General features: G+C 44.1%; 1 protein-coding gene across 9 annotated transcripts in view; it reads right to left on the bottom strand.

Annotated features, from left to right (window-relative positions):
- GRB10 (growth factor receptor bound protein 10) overlaps positions 1 to 15,166 on the bottom strand; it is an 89,029-nt gene that overhangs the window by 26,449 nt on the left and 47,414 nt on the right. For 6 of the 9 annotated variants that reach the window (XM_035137092.3, XM_035137096.3, XM_035137094.3 and 3 more), the window contains 3 exons: positions 13,297 to 13,393; positions 7,423 to 7,624; positions 6,379 to 6,517 (listed from right to left, as the gene is read on the bottom strand). In XM_035137092.3, coding sequence (XP_034992983.1) covers positions 6,379 to 6,517; positions 7,423 to 7,624; positions 13,297 to 13,393 — 438 coding nt within the window. The remainder of the gene's footprint in view (positions 1 to 6,378; positions 6,518 to 7,422; positions 7,625 to 13,296; positions 13,394 to 15,166) is intronic. The other 3 variants (XM_088655953.1, XM_088655955.1, XM_088655954.1) reach the window with 1 other exon arrangement.

Below are 15,166 nucleotides of genomic sequence, written 5' to 3'. Positions count from 1 at the left end.
GCCGGATCATCCCTGGAGGAGGACATGGGATCTACCAACCGCCTGCAGGTTTGCAACAGCTGGCCTGATACCAGACTGTTGGGTGGGCTGGGGAGGTTAAAGGGGGGTATTTTTATTTTTTATTTTTTTGCTAATTAGTGGGTGGGAGTATTATTTATTATTTGAGTGTAATATTATTTGTTATTATTTATAAGGAGGGTGTGTCGTGTTTGTTTCGCTCTCCCCTTTTTTCTTTGCTTATGGTAGTGTGTGTACAGCTGTTAAGTCACCTGGGTGACAAGCAACTAATAAGTCAAACAAGCAAACAAGCAAACAAACAAACAAACATGAAACAAAGGAAGCCCTGATCTACCCTGCAATCAGCAGACTGGAACAGAGAATTGCTTTACAAGAGTTGACCCAAGGAATAAGGGCACAAACATTAGCACAAACAGCTTTGCAGAACTTAAATCTAGGAATGAACAGGTTTGATACGTGAAACAACTATCTGCACATTTTCCAGAGCTGTATAAAGAATAATTGCAAGGCCTTTTCTATTTTTACAGCTGGAACCTTCATTGACTCACACAAGATGCTTTCAACTAAAATCCTTTGGCACTGCAGGCACCTACATGCAACTGTTGCATAATTTGCATCTAAAATATTTGTACACAACTAGAATTACAGCTTACATTACGGGTTAGATTTTAGTTTATACCCATAAGAGACAAGCGCAAATGTATCTCTATAGTGTTTTATGACTTCCTTGATATTATATGTGAGCTGGAACCGGTCTGTGACCAAAATAATAAATTCATTCATTCATAAGAGAAAACCAAACTTAAGTTATGGTATCATAGGCTGCCTACTGTGGAAACAAGATTTATCTTCAGCCCAGTATACCTGAAGGAGCGTCTCCACCCCCATTGTTCAGCCTAGACACTGAGGTCCAGCTCCGAGGGCCTTCTGGCGGTTCCCTCCCTGCGAGAAGTGAGCTTACAGGCAGAGGGCCTTCTCAGTAGTGGCGCCCGCCCTGTGGAACACCCTCCCATCAGATGTCAAGGAAATAAACAACCATCTTACTTTTAGAAGACATCTGAAGGCAGCCCTGTTTAGGGAAGTTTTTAATGTTTGGTGTTTTATCGTGTTTTTAATATTCTGTTGGGAGCCGCCCAGATGGGTGAGGTAAAGGTAAAGGTAAAGGGACCCCTGACCATTAGGTCCAGTCGTGACCGACTCTGGGGTTGCGGCACTCATCTCGCGTTATTGGCCGAGGGAGCCGGCATACAGCTTCCAGGTCATGTGGCCAGCATGACAAAGCCGCTTCTGGCGAACCAGTGCAGCGCACGGAAACGCCGTTTACCTTCCCGCTTGGAGCGGCACCTATTTATCTACTTGCAGTTTGACGTGCTTTCGAACTGCTAGGTTGGCAGGAGCAGGGACCGAGCAACGGGAGCTCACCCCATCGCAGGGATTTGAACCGCCAACCTTCTGATCAGCAAGCCCTAGGCTCAGTGGTTTAACCCACAGCACCACCCGCACCCCTAGGGCGAGGTATAAATATATTATTATTATTATTATTATTATTTGCAGTTGTTATTGACACATTTTGTGGACACATTGTGCAGCTGTCTGTCCCATTTTACCATTCATTGCTGCCACCCCCCTCAAATTTTGAGGGCCCTGAGCTCAGAAAGCATACAAGCTATGTGTTTCTGTATGTTGGATGGGTAATCCCCGGCCCTACAGATGTTATGGGGTTCCCAAGTTCCACCAGCCAAGGTAATGGTCGTGGCAACCCAACAACACCTGGAAGCGCATGAATTAGTCATCCCTGCTTGGAAGGTACAGTAAGCAGCTTTTCACCTCCACCCACGCTTCACAACTCGAGTCCTTCACTAAACTCTTTGTTGTGCTAAACTGTTATATTAAAAAAAAACTCCATTACAGGAGGGACCTTTCTCCATTTCACTCACCTCAAAGGAAGTTGCCTGCTCCCTCCCACCCAGCACAGAGAGCACCAACATTACATCACTACGAAAAACTCCATGGAGCCATGTCGGTCCAATTACCAGCAAGTTCTGCTCTTTCCCGACGCATCAAATATTTGACCACCCCAGTTGTTGTCCTGCCTGACCTTACTCGGGTCTCCTCCTACAATGTCTACCAGCTTTTCAGGCTGCCCTCAGCTGGCTTCCTTTCCAGCCCTGCGAATTCCAGGACAGAGAAGAGCTTTGTTTTAGGAGGTTCACATTCACAGCTTTTGTCTGCTGCCACAAAACGATCCCTCAAGCTGCAGATCAAGCTTTCCAGCAACTTACACATTCCCCAGGAGCTAGATGTCTTGTGTATACAGATCACTTTTTACAAGACCCACCCTCAAGAGCTGCTCTTATATACATATTGTATATAGCTCTAACACGCTCTGTTTTTATGTGGATAATGGGAGTTTAAATAATTAAATGTTACTCTTGCAACTAAACTAAAGTCCTATTTTAAGAAACATACTGTGAAGACAGAGAGCACCCAGACTCTTAATTATTTCACATTACTTTCACTAGCTGTCAATGCATAAAACAATGGCTTTTTCAGTTAACACAACGGTTTAAGAAAGACTTACTTCCTTTAGTCAGACAACAAGTTTATAGCCAGTATTTTAAACACATTTTGATTGTGGGACCATCATTTTAATCCAGAAAGAAAACTAAAAGGTACAAACAAGTAGATTACTAATGAGTTAATAACATCAATTAGAGCTTTAGAATGGAAAATAAAAGAGTTATTATTTCCAGGTTATATTTTGCAAGTAGAGTATCTGTGTTTAAAATGTGTATTCTTCTGAAAATAAACTTTACAGAGGCTAAGCTGGTAACTTGGCAGTGATTAATAATAACTTATATGGAATAGGCGCTGTGGTTAAACCACTGAGCCTAGGGCCTGCTGATCAGAAGGTCGGCGGTTCGAATCCCTGTGACGGGGTGAGCTCCCGTTGCTTGGTCCCAGCTCCTGCCAACCTAGCAGTTCGAAAGCACGTCAAAAAAATGCAAGTAGATAAATAGGAACAGCTACAGCGGGAAGGTAAACGGTGTTTCCATGTGCTGCTCTGGTTTGCCAGAAGCGGCTTTGTCATGCTGGCCACATGACCTGGAAGCTATACGCCGGCTCCCTCGGCCAATAATGCGAGATGAGCGCGCAACCCCAGAGTCGGTCACGACTGGACCTAATGGTCAGGGGTCCCTTTACCCTTTACCTATATGGAATAATAAAAATCCAGTTTAAATGGATTAAAAATTCATTTAATCCAACTAAAATGAAGGAGGATTGTAGTTTCCTGATTTTAGAGCTATTATCAGGCAAACTGTCTGGTTTGAATTGCTGAATGGTATTATCAATCAGGCAAGGGAAAAAAGAACTAGAGAAATGCTCTCTAGTTCCCCCCCCCCCCGCAAAAAAAACACATTCTGTGACAATGTCCGTTCACCCCCTCCCAAGAGGTGGGCAGGGTTTGTGACACCGTGCGGGATTACCTGGCCAAGTGCCACTCACCTGGCTACAGGGTGGCCGTCGGCCCTTCCCCCATCTCAGCAGGACAATAGGCTGCCGGCTGGGGGTGGGGCGAGGCCTCCCATGGCAGCAGGGGTTGTATTGGGGGCCGTGGGGGTTGTTGTTGTTGTCATCGTCATCATTGACACAAAGGTTATAAAACTGGAAGAAGAGTCCCAACAGTGTTTTTCTAGCTTTAGGAAGATAGGGGATAAAACAAAGAGTGTCCCACCAGCACTATCTCCTGCCACTGTACTATTTCATTCATTTTAACAAAAATGGGACTGTACAGAGGTACCTCGGTTTATGAACACAATTGGTTCCGGAAGTCTGTTCATAAACTGAAGCGAACTTTCCCATTGAAAGTAATGGAAAGTGGATTAATCCGTTCCACATGGGTCTGCGGCGTTCGTAAACTGAAAATTCGTAAACCGAGGTGTTCATAAACCGAGGTTCCACTGTATAGGGTGAGTTGCTAACTGGGATGGAGGAGAGCTGAAAAGGCAGGTTGATTTGCTAACTGGATTGGAAACCAGCAGAAAAAAAGTTCCATAAGCCAAATAAGGGAACGTTTGGGTGAAATCAAATTCATATTATATGGCTTTCAAATTGGAGATTTTAAATAGTTGGTTGTGAACTCATAGAGAAGGACTAAGGCAGCTAAATAACTTTGTACAGTGGTACCTCCTGTTGTGGAGGGGATCTGTTTGTGGAGCTCCGGTCGGATCCCGAGGTTTCCACAACCGGAGGCACCCCTTTTGCGCATGTGGCGGTAGAGCACCTCTGCGCATGTGTGCTCGACGAAACCCAGAAAAATACTTCCGGGTTTGCCACGTTCGCATCCTGAAGGATACGCAACGGGAAGTGTGCGTATCCACTGTACTCATATCTTCAATATTGTACTACTAGAAAAGATACTGTAAATTAGAGCTGCTTCCCGCCGTTATTATTTTTTCTCCAAGGAACAGTACATTTTCAATACATTCGTCTCAGGGCACAGTGACCTGACTCATATGCAGTGTGCATATTTGCTGGGAAGCCAGAGCCCAATGCAGGTTTCCTAGTGTCAGAGGTTGTTACGGCTACTCTTGAGTAGCGACTTTCCACATACTTGTCTTTAACAGAGTCTTTATTGGTGCATGTTATTTACAGTGCAGTGAGCTGTCGGTTTCATGTCCTCTCATTCCGTTTCAGAATCTGGCACTGCCCCTTTCCGCGACTTTGACCAACATAACAGCCTCGGGACAGTGAATCTCCTCCCCTTTCTCCTCCTCCTCTCTAATTCCGGTGCCAGGGGAAAGGATCTACGTTCCGTCTTTTCCCTGTCCCCCCTTTCCGCCTCTCTCTCTTCCCGCCTGTGGAGCAGGGGCTCTCCCATGCTGCCGGAGACCTGGCACTCTCTCTCCGCTTCCTGACTAGACCCCGCACTTTCATGGCTGCTTGGGGACGAACTGCTCCTGATGAGAGGGGGAGGTTCTCTGTAATCTCTTCCCCCTTACACCTAGGTATATGCATTTAACCCCAGCTGCAAAGCACATTACCAACTAGAGTTGCCAGACTCAATAGAGGACAGGACTTCTGTGCCTTTAATTGCCCTGCTCTCTTTTGAGTCTGGAAAGCTTAAAGAGAAACCAGCAGACCAGACCCTTGCTTGGAAATTAAACAAAGGGGTTTCTCTTTAAGGTTTCCAGACTCAAAAGAGAACAGGGCAATTAAAGGCACAGAAGTCCCGTCCTCTGTTGAGTCTGGCAACCCTATTACCAACTTCGTGTAAAAACCATGCTGTTTCCCATATGAAAGCCACTTCCCTGTAGGAAATCAGAAACAAGCAAAGGGGTCTTCAAAAACAATCTGATGGGATCACCAGAAATGGCCTTGGTAGTAAGAGTGGCATTTCGACACAAAATGAAGCCACGATTTCATGCTGCGTGGACACAGGCCTAAATAAGCCTGAGTGAGGGATCAGGGTCATGTGCTCCCACCCACCCCCCCTCTTCCTACTGTGTGGCCAGGAGAAGTTTGTAAGAATTTAGTTTCATTTTTTAAAGAATCCCATCATAGGAAGATTTACATTCAAACAACGGTTCTGGTTTAAAACAAGCACTGGGTAGTTTTAGAGGTTAGCATCATAACCTATGAGCGGAGGCTGATTTGTTATGAAATTTAACCAGTTCGTATGAAAGAAACGTGAAAGACAATGTTCAATAAAAACCCAATTAGTTCACAGTTATATTGGAGGTTTTTAATGCTGAAGATATTTCTCACTGGCTAGAATGCCTCAAAACTTCCTTCCTCCTGATCCTCCCCTTTCCGTCTTCAATTTCTACGACAAGGAAAAACAAAAAAAGTATCCCTTCTAATTTAACTGCATGGCTTTGTTAAATACTTTTTAAAAAGTAAGGCAACTACCGTGGAAACGACATTAAGTCAGCAAGATGGCAGGTGAGATCTCTGGATATGCCGTTTAAATCCAGTCACTGATAACTCCAAGCAACTTTTTGGTATTCCAAAATAAATAAGTCATTGCCTGCAGTAATAAAATTCAAAGAACATACCAAACATGTATTTCTTCATTCACTAGAACGGCCTTCCGTATGCAGGAGGAGGATTTTGATGTGTTTCGTATGGACAATACTTTTTTTTAAAAAAAAGCTTTGAAGTCTGCAGACTGTGTTACTTACAAGTCTTTACTTTACTCATGGGAAATAAGTTGTATTTTTATTAAAACATTACATTTCTCTTCTTGTTGTTGTGAGTGCCAGGAAGGTGCCAGTTCCAAAATCCCAAAAGCAAGAACTCAGTATGATAAAAACAGTCAACCATTCTAAAAAATGCAACAGAAAAGACAAATCTCACCTGTTTATTTGCAGGCTGATTCTGAGGTAGAGATCCAGGGGCCAACACAGGTGAGCTTGTGGGGCTGCAAAGCTCAGGAAAAGGGTTCGGTATGGCAGGCAAAGAGGATGTTCTGAACTGTTCCTCCTCTTGAAGGCGCCTGCAGAACAAAAGGAGGTTTTCAGATGGGTAGCTGGTTAAAGTTGGTGCAGATGTAATCCTAAATTTTGGTTAAGGATGCCATGGCAGGGGGTAAGGAGGAAAAATCATGTGCCAGAAGGGAGGCCAGGGAAGCACATGAACATCTATCTGAAACTCAGGAATTGCTGTGCAAAATATTATTTAATTTATATACAGTGGTACCTCTACTTACGAATTTAATGCGTTCCGAATGCACATTTGTAAGTTGAAAAAATTTGTAAGTCGAATCCCATAGGAATGCATTGGGAGAAAAAATGCGTAAGTTGAAGCAACCCGATCTAACAATTCGTAAGTAGAAAAAATCGTATCTAAACCACATCCAAGATGGCGGACGGAGCTCCATTCGTAAGTAGAAACATTCGTAAGTAGAGTTATTCATAAGTAGAGGTACCACTGTACTATGGCTTTTAAGGCCAAGGACTGGTACGATTATTCCTAGACAAAACCACTAAAATAAGAAATACTCGTCCCATTGCACACAGATAGCAACTGAAGCAGAGGGGAAATGTAATTCACTTAGTTCTTGGCTATGATCAGAATCCAGGAATATGTATAATAATCTTTCTATTGGGCTACACTGGCTTGCCATGTTGGTTTGCTCCAGAACTATTAAAAGGAAGAAGGAGGAGGAGGAGGAGGAGGAGGAGTCTCAAAGCGGCTCACAACCTCCTTTCCCTTCCTCCCCCCCCCAACAAACACTCTGTGAGGTGAGTGAGGCTGAGAGACTTCAGAGAAGTGTGACTAGCCCAAGGTCACCCAGCAGCTGCATGTGGAGGAGCAGGGAAGCGAACCCGGTTCACCAGATTACGAGTCCACCGCTCTTAACCACTACACCACACTGTCATTGCTTTATTGCTTCCATACCTGACTGCCATGATGCGTACTGGCTGAGACCTCTGCACTTTCTGCTTTGGAGATACAGGCTGCAGTGAATTTGTTCCTGAGTCTGGCAGCTGGCCATTGTGAAGGAGTGGGGTGCTTTCTGAATGCACGTTGTAGGGGGTGTACAAACTTTCAAATGAGGAGTTCATATCATTAACTAATGCTTCCAAGTCCACATCATCATCTGAAAAGAAACAAGACAGACAGACACACTGACAGTCAGAAGCAACAAAACAGGGGCAAAGTTGGCACTACTGGTGTATATTGGAGAAAGAATGTAAGGGATGGGTTTGCCCAGGTAGGTGAAACAGATATTGGACTGATTCGGATGCAATGCTAAACTAGGATTTAGCATTTTGAGAAAGCACTCCTCTTTCTACACACCACACTCCTTTCGCTACTGTTTTATGTTGACCACAGCTTGTGGCGTCATTGAACTTGGGTTAATTTTTAATATGGGTCAAAGCAATAAGCCAATTTCTACGGTAAGGTCAATAGATTGTAGCTTAGGAGCCTACCACATTGCAGTGCGGGAAGTAAAGAGTTATTCCACTGCATCCTCGGGGAGCCACCTGGCAAAACTGTTCTGTGTGATCTGAAGGTTGGTTGCTCAAGACTCAAAGGGACGGACCTCTGGAGCTATTCTCCTATTGATTTACAAAACCCTGAACAACTTGGGCCCAGAAACCTCAGGGATCACATGAACCTTTATATTCCAGCTCGTTCACCGAGATCATCTGCAGGAGTGTCTCTGGTCATTCCCCAAGTTGGTCAGGATCGTTTGGCAACAACAAGAAATTTAGCCATTAGTCTAAAATAGTCATTGGCCCAGTCCTGTGGAACTCTCTCCCAATAGATTCAGCGGGCATCTTCAGGGCCAACTTCTAAACCCCTGCTGGAAACTTTTATTCTGCTTCGTCTACGCAGGCAGTTAAGAGTAAATCTCCCACAATGGTTTGCTGGTGCTTGTTTTTAACATTTTTGCTTTAAAATTGTTTTTAATGCTTTAATTTTGGGGTTTTTTTTATCTCTCTACTGTTGTAAACTGCTTCGATATGCGTTGCGCTTTAGCAGTATATAAATACTTTAAAAAAATAAATACATATGGGGTCGTGTGTGTTTTTTTGTAACGCTCTGCTTAGAATCTTTACAACCAGGATTAAACAGAGTCGTCAGATATGGAGAGCAGCACAAAGTAAAAGGTAGCTGGTGGATTTAAAGCAGGTAGCCAGCAGGTGGCACTGTTTCCTTTGAAAAATGCAGACATAATACTTGCACTTATTCTCAGGAACCAAGTACAGTATTTGTAATCCAGGACTTCATAAATAAATAAATAAAACCTGTGATTGTTTGCACATTTTAAGCAAAACTAGCTGATATGACTAAGGAAAATAAGAGCAACTAAATTAGAATGCCAGTAAAAATTACTGAAACATTTCATAATATGCTAGTACTTGAAACACTCTTTCAGTTTGTTCACCAAGCCTGTGTTTAGAACTGGAAATTGACAAGGCATACAAAGGACTAAGGATTCCCAGAGTTGAAAATGTGGCTAAAGAGAACCCGAGGCTGAGCGTCTGGCTGGGCAGAGTGAGAAGAGCTCGGTCTTCTTCATCATACAGCCATACCTTTGGGAGAATGTGTGATATGGCATTGAACTGCATTCACGCCAATGCTTCTTTGGGGTGCGGGACATGGCCATGCGAGGTGCCCCCATAGCATTTAAGAAACAAAATATGCAGGAAAAGAAACTTGTGGGGTTCCTATTAGGTACAAATGCCACATATGAAATTAGGTTTTTTTGTGCTACTTTACCCATGATTTTGTTTAATAGCACTAATACCAGTCTTTGGGGAACTCCACTTTGTACCTCCCTCCACTAGAAGAATTATCCATTTATTCCCGCTCTCTGCTTCCTGTTTCTCGGCCAGCTACTGATCCACAAGAGGGCCCTCTCCTCTTATTCCGTGATTCCCAAACTTATTCAGGGCTCTTTGGCGATGAGGTGCATTGTTGACAACTTTTTGAATGTCTAAACGCAATGTGTCAAGTAGATCAACTCTAACAGGCTTGTTGGCACTCTCAAAGAACTCTAATAGAGTGGTACTTCTACTTATGAATTTAATGTGTTCCGAATGCACATTTGTAAGTCGAAAAAATTTGTAAGTCGAATCCCATAGGAATGCACTGGGAGAAAAAATTTGTAAGTAGAAGCAACCCTATCTAAAAATTCGTAAGTAGAAAAAATCCTATCTAAACTGCATCCAAGATGGCGGACGGAGCTCTGTTCGTAAGTAAAAACATTCGTAAGTAGAGTTATTCGTAAGTAGAGGTACCACTGTAGGTTACTGAGACAGGACTCCCTTGCAGAAGCCATGCCGGTTCTGCTCTTCGGCATGAGGGATAGGGAGCCAATGGCCCTTCAGTCACCCTGCTAGGAGATGGCTTTTTCTCATCCCTGTTCTATATAATAAGCAATTCTACTAACAATGCCTTCCACTAGTTTACCCAGAACAGACATTAAGCTATCAAGCCTGTAAGTTTCAGGACTCTCCCCAGATCTTTTTTTTAAAAAAAAACAACCAAAAATTGGAGTTACATTGGGCACTAGGCAACCCTGAATTACGGAGGCTGGTCTGAAGGTGTTTTTGTTAGAAGATCAGCAATTTCACACTCGAGTCCTTTAATAACTCTTGGGTGGGTGCCATCTGAATCTGGTGACATGCCAGTTTTTATTTTGTCAACATGGCCCAGAACTTTATCTACTGTCTCTACTATTTGCCTCAGTTTCCCAGACTCCCTTCCTGTGAAAGTTCAAGCACATAGTAATACCCTGTGTATCTTCCTCTGTGAGGGGAGATGCAAACAATTCATTCAGCTTCTCTGCAATCTCCTTATCCTCCTTTATTTGCTCCTCAAAATTCCTTTTTTAGCATCCCTTGTTCTCGTTTGGACAAGACATTTTCTAAATGAAGCCTTCTTGATGACAAAAGCTTCTTTGATTCTGCTCATCTTTGCCCTGGGGCTGATCCAAGACATTTGGGCACCAGAGATGGACCCCAAAATGCCATGGCATCCCTCCCCTCCCCACCGGGGAAGAAGGGGTGAGGGTAGCCGTGGACCCCGCTTCCTGAGGCGGTCACCTCACCTTGCCTCATGGACAGGCTGGCCCTGCCTTTCTGGAACTATGTTATACATTCTAGCTTAGAATTCTTATACAGTGGTACCTCTACTTACGAATTTAATGCGTTCCGAACACACATTCGTAAGTCGAAAAAAATTGTAAGCCGAATCCCATAGGAATGCATTGGGAGAAAAAATTCATAAGTCAAAGCAACCCTATCTAAAAATTCGTAAGTAGAAAAAATCCTATCTAAACTGCATCCAAGATGGCGGACGGAGCTCCGTTCGTAAGTAGAAACATTCGTAAGTAGAGTTATTCGTAAGTAGAGGTACCACTGTACTGCAGATAAAACAAACAAACTCCCAAGCATTTGGGAGAGATTTGCACTTGACTTTAGTCTTTCCATTAACAGCATTGCAGGAACAGTGTAAGGTGGCATGTAAAATACTTTTTAAAATGTTAGCACATGGCACCGTTGAGGCATCTGAGCTACAATTGCCGTGCTGTTCAGAAAAGGCGTTTGTCTTAGTTCTTGCACTTGTGTCCAAACCAGAAAAGGAAGCCTCAGGAGCCATCTGCTCCTGCAATGGCTGCCAAATCCCAGAGCACCTACAGGCAACCAGGCCACGTGGTCCAGTCATTGCCACACCCTGTTATCAGGCAAGTCTGGAGCTGCTACTGCTTACAGCAGGAAGATGAACTGCTGTTCTCTGATAGGAGGAGCAAGGAATTCCCCCTTCCAGGTTTTTAGGTTTTTTTGGGGGGGGGGTTGCCTTTGCTCAGGAAATTGCACATAGCAGCACACATACTGCCATGAGGGTGAACTCTCCTTGCTGCAAACATGGGGCAAAGAGTAGTTTAGGAGACCTTAAGGCAGTCATCCCCAAACTCCGGACCTCCAGATGTTTTGGACTACAATTCCCATCATCCCCGACCACTGGTCCCCTTAGCTAAGGATCATGGGAGTTGTAGGCCAAAACATCTGGAGGGCCGCAGTTTGGGGATGCCTGCCTTAAGGCATGCCTGCCTACTGCTACTTTGGATATAAATGGTTACTACAGGTACTGAGTGAGCTTCTGTGTGATGCAGACATGTTGACCAGGACTGAGTGCCGGAAGCGGATCAGGAACGCCTCTCTCTTCTCATTGATATGAAACCTCACATGAACCATCTCAAAATTAAGCTCCACTTCCCAAAACCACTTGTAACAGATCATCCTAAAATCACACTGAATTAGTCCCAAACATTCTGAATTTCTTATGGATCAGCAGGTTTTCTCCCCTAATAGGCAGCTACTGATAGACACTCCTGTTTTTGTAATAAAAAGAAAGAAAAGAAAAGGTAAAGGACCCCTGACAGTTAAGGCCAGTCAAGAGACGACTCTGGGATTGCAGCGCTCATCTCGCTTTACTGGCCGAGGGAGCCAACGTTTGTCCGCAGACAGTTTTTCCGGGTCATGTGGCCAGCATGACTAAGCTGTTTCTGGCGAAACCAGAGCAGCGCATGGAAACACCGTTTAACTTCCCACCTATTTATCTACTTGCACTTTGACGTGCTTTCGAACTGCTAGGTTGGCAGGAGCAGGAACCGAGCAACGGGAGCTCACCCCATCGCGGGGATTCGAACTGACAACCTTCCGATCAGCAAGCCCTCGGCTCAGTGGTTTACACCACAGCGCCACCTGCATCCCATCCTGTTTTTTGTACCACAACACAAAAGATCCAGGAGAACATGAATTTCAACAATCAGCTTGTGGAGAATTGTTCCGATAAAGCACAGGCTGTAGTCAAAATTCATTCTTGGCTTACTGCTTGCGGTCTTGGGGAGACAAACCATAAGCCTGTGTTTGCATGTAACGCTAAGCCAAACCAGAGCTTAGTTCCCAGTAGCATTGCGTGGCCAGGGAAGGAGCAGAGCAGCCACAATCCCCCCTGTGAATACCCACAGGCATTTTCACTTAGCCAGGGTTTATCATGGTTAAACCACAGAGCCTAGGGCTTGCTGATCAGAAGGTCGGCGGTTCAAATCCCTGCAACGGGGTGAGCTCCCATTGCTCGGTCCCAGCTCCTGCCAACCTAGCAATTCGAAAGCACGTCAAAGTGCAAGTAGATAAATAGGAACCGCTACAGCGGGAAGGTAAACGCCGTTTCCGTGTGCTGCTCTGGTTTGCCAGAAGCGGCTTTGTCATGCTGGTCACATGACCTGGAAGCTGTACGTCGGCTCCCTCGGCCAATAATGCGAGATGAGCGCGCAACCCCAGAGTCGGTCACGACTGGACCTAATGGTCAGGGGTCCCTTTACCTTTACCTGCGAACTGGGCTGTTCTGCTTCTCCCATTGGCCACGGTTAGGAGACAGGAGCATTTGCCCAACATGTGAATTCTTGAAGGGTGGATGAGGGCAGGTGTGTATGTGCAAGCCCACGTATCATAACACGCCCACTTCACTTCCCAACCTTTGCCACATTGCACAGAGCAGGGATGAAGGAATCTTCCACTCATGTTTCTTTCAACATGAGTTGGTGTGATGGGGGCCCTGCTTAGTATCAGTCACCAACTGCATGAAGATTCCCACTCTCCCCTCCCTGCTTAGTAGCCAACCTGGAGAAGCGTTTGCTACTTTGCAGCTTTTTCCGTTTCTCCCAATGAAAATATTGTGCTATTGTTGAATTTGATTTTTTTTTCCCCTCCCCCGTATGGAGAAACACAGCCAGCTAAACTCTGTCCCTCTTACCTCCTTGATGACTTAATGAGAGGCGGCTTGACTGTTCTTGGAATCCGGGTTCCACTAGATCACGTCGAGTATGTGCTGATGACTGATCTACACTGTCCTAGCAAAAGGAAAAAAGCGGGAGATCTCGTTCAGAAACGGCATGAACAACCTCTGCCTCTCAGAATATAAAGAGAACTGGTCTCTTATTGAAAATGAAGCCACAAGCAGGGGCATTCCAGATGTCGTTCAACTCCAACTCCCATCGGCCCTTGTCAGGATGATGAGAGTTGTAGTCCAGCAACACCTGGAGGGTCAAAGGGTCCCCCCACCCCTGCTGTAGGAGGGTCTGGAAACTAAGCCTGATGAGGAACGGTTGAAGGAGCTGGAAAAGAGAATGAGAGGAGATATGAAAGCCACCTTCAAATATCTCAAGGGCTGTTGCATAGAAGAGGGAACAAGCTTGTTTTCTACTTGTTTTATTCATAAATTAACAGAGCACCCCAAGAGCAAGCCTTGGCTGAATTTCATTTACAGCTCACACCCTACAAATCTGTGCAGATCAGCTGTTGTCATCAGGCCTACACTGTGGACCATATGCTAAAGCAGGCATCCCCAGACTGCGGCCCTCCAGATGTTTTGGCCTACAACTCCCATGATCCCTAGCTAACAGGACCAGTGGCTGGGGAAGATGGGAATTGTAGTCCAAAACATCTGGAGGGCCGAAGTTTGGGGGTGCCTGTGCTAAAGGGATCTTTCCTAACAACTAACAGTCCCTGGAATCTATCTGGCATGCCAGGGCCATATCCTGGAAGAAGGGGGCAGAGGCACCGTGAGTGCCACAGTAAAGCTCCAGAAATGAAATGGCTTGGGCATTATGTGTGGTACTTTCCCCAAGCATCTTGCTGCCTGAAGTGGAACCCAAATATGTGTGCCCTCCTGCGCTATTCCCTTCATCTTTGTAAGTTTTCCTGATCCACAACTAGTGATGTGAGGTGAGAATATTCTCCAGAGAATAGTCTCAAGAATGAGAATTTTCTCAAGAATAATTATCTGCTAGAAAATTCTCCGGAGAATATTCTCCACAAAGTGTAAATTCCAATGTAAGAACCAGTTTTACAACCCACATTAAAAAAATCTAGTAAATAATAAGCCAAGTTGTGATATTGCCAGTGTAAGTACGGTAATGAATAATGATTTTTTTTTTTGAACCAGTTACATTACTGGGCATTGTGTCATTCACCATTGGCAGTTCTGAAATGTGAGTTACAAAAAAACATTTTTTTATTTTAGTTTTAAAAATGCTATTCATTTAATCTGATGAACATTTGAATTTGTATGTATTTCAACTATATGTAATAGCCTTTGTTTTCTATTTTGGTGTGACCTTATTAGCAATTCTACCCTTGGCCATACTTTTTACAGAAAGTAGCTTTAACGCTTTATACACTTAAAGTGCCTATACAATTATGTGTAACAGCGTATGAGGTGGCCTTGATTTAAACAGCTGACATGTCTATATTTTAATTTAGTGCCAGGAACTGGTTTTTGCAGTGCCATTCAATGGTACAAGGTGCCATTTACTAGAGATTGACACACTGAAATATATTATCATACAATGATAATATATTTAATGTTAATGGCTTATCTTTTATATGTATGCATATATTTTGTTCATCAGGCTGTGTTTTAGTCACCAAAACAGTTATTAAGTGTTAGAGCTATTAGAAGCATAAGATACCCTCTTACTGAATTTACTTATATCAAACCTTAACATGCCAATTGTACTTTTTGACTTGTCCTATAACATGTACATGTTCTAATGGAAGAATAAAATATGATTTAACTACAGTGGTACCTCGGTTTACGAACTTAATCTGTTCTGGAAGTCCGT

This window comes from Zootoca vivipara, chromosome 12 (genome assembly GCF_965207765.1).
Source record: "Zootoca vivipara chromosome 12, rZooViv2.hap1.1, whole genome shotgun sequence".
NCBI lineage: Eukaryota > Metazoa > Chordata > Lepidosauria > Squamata > Lacertidae > Zootoca > Zootoca vivipara.
This window is presented reverse-complemented; position numbering and strand designations above follow the sequence as displayed.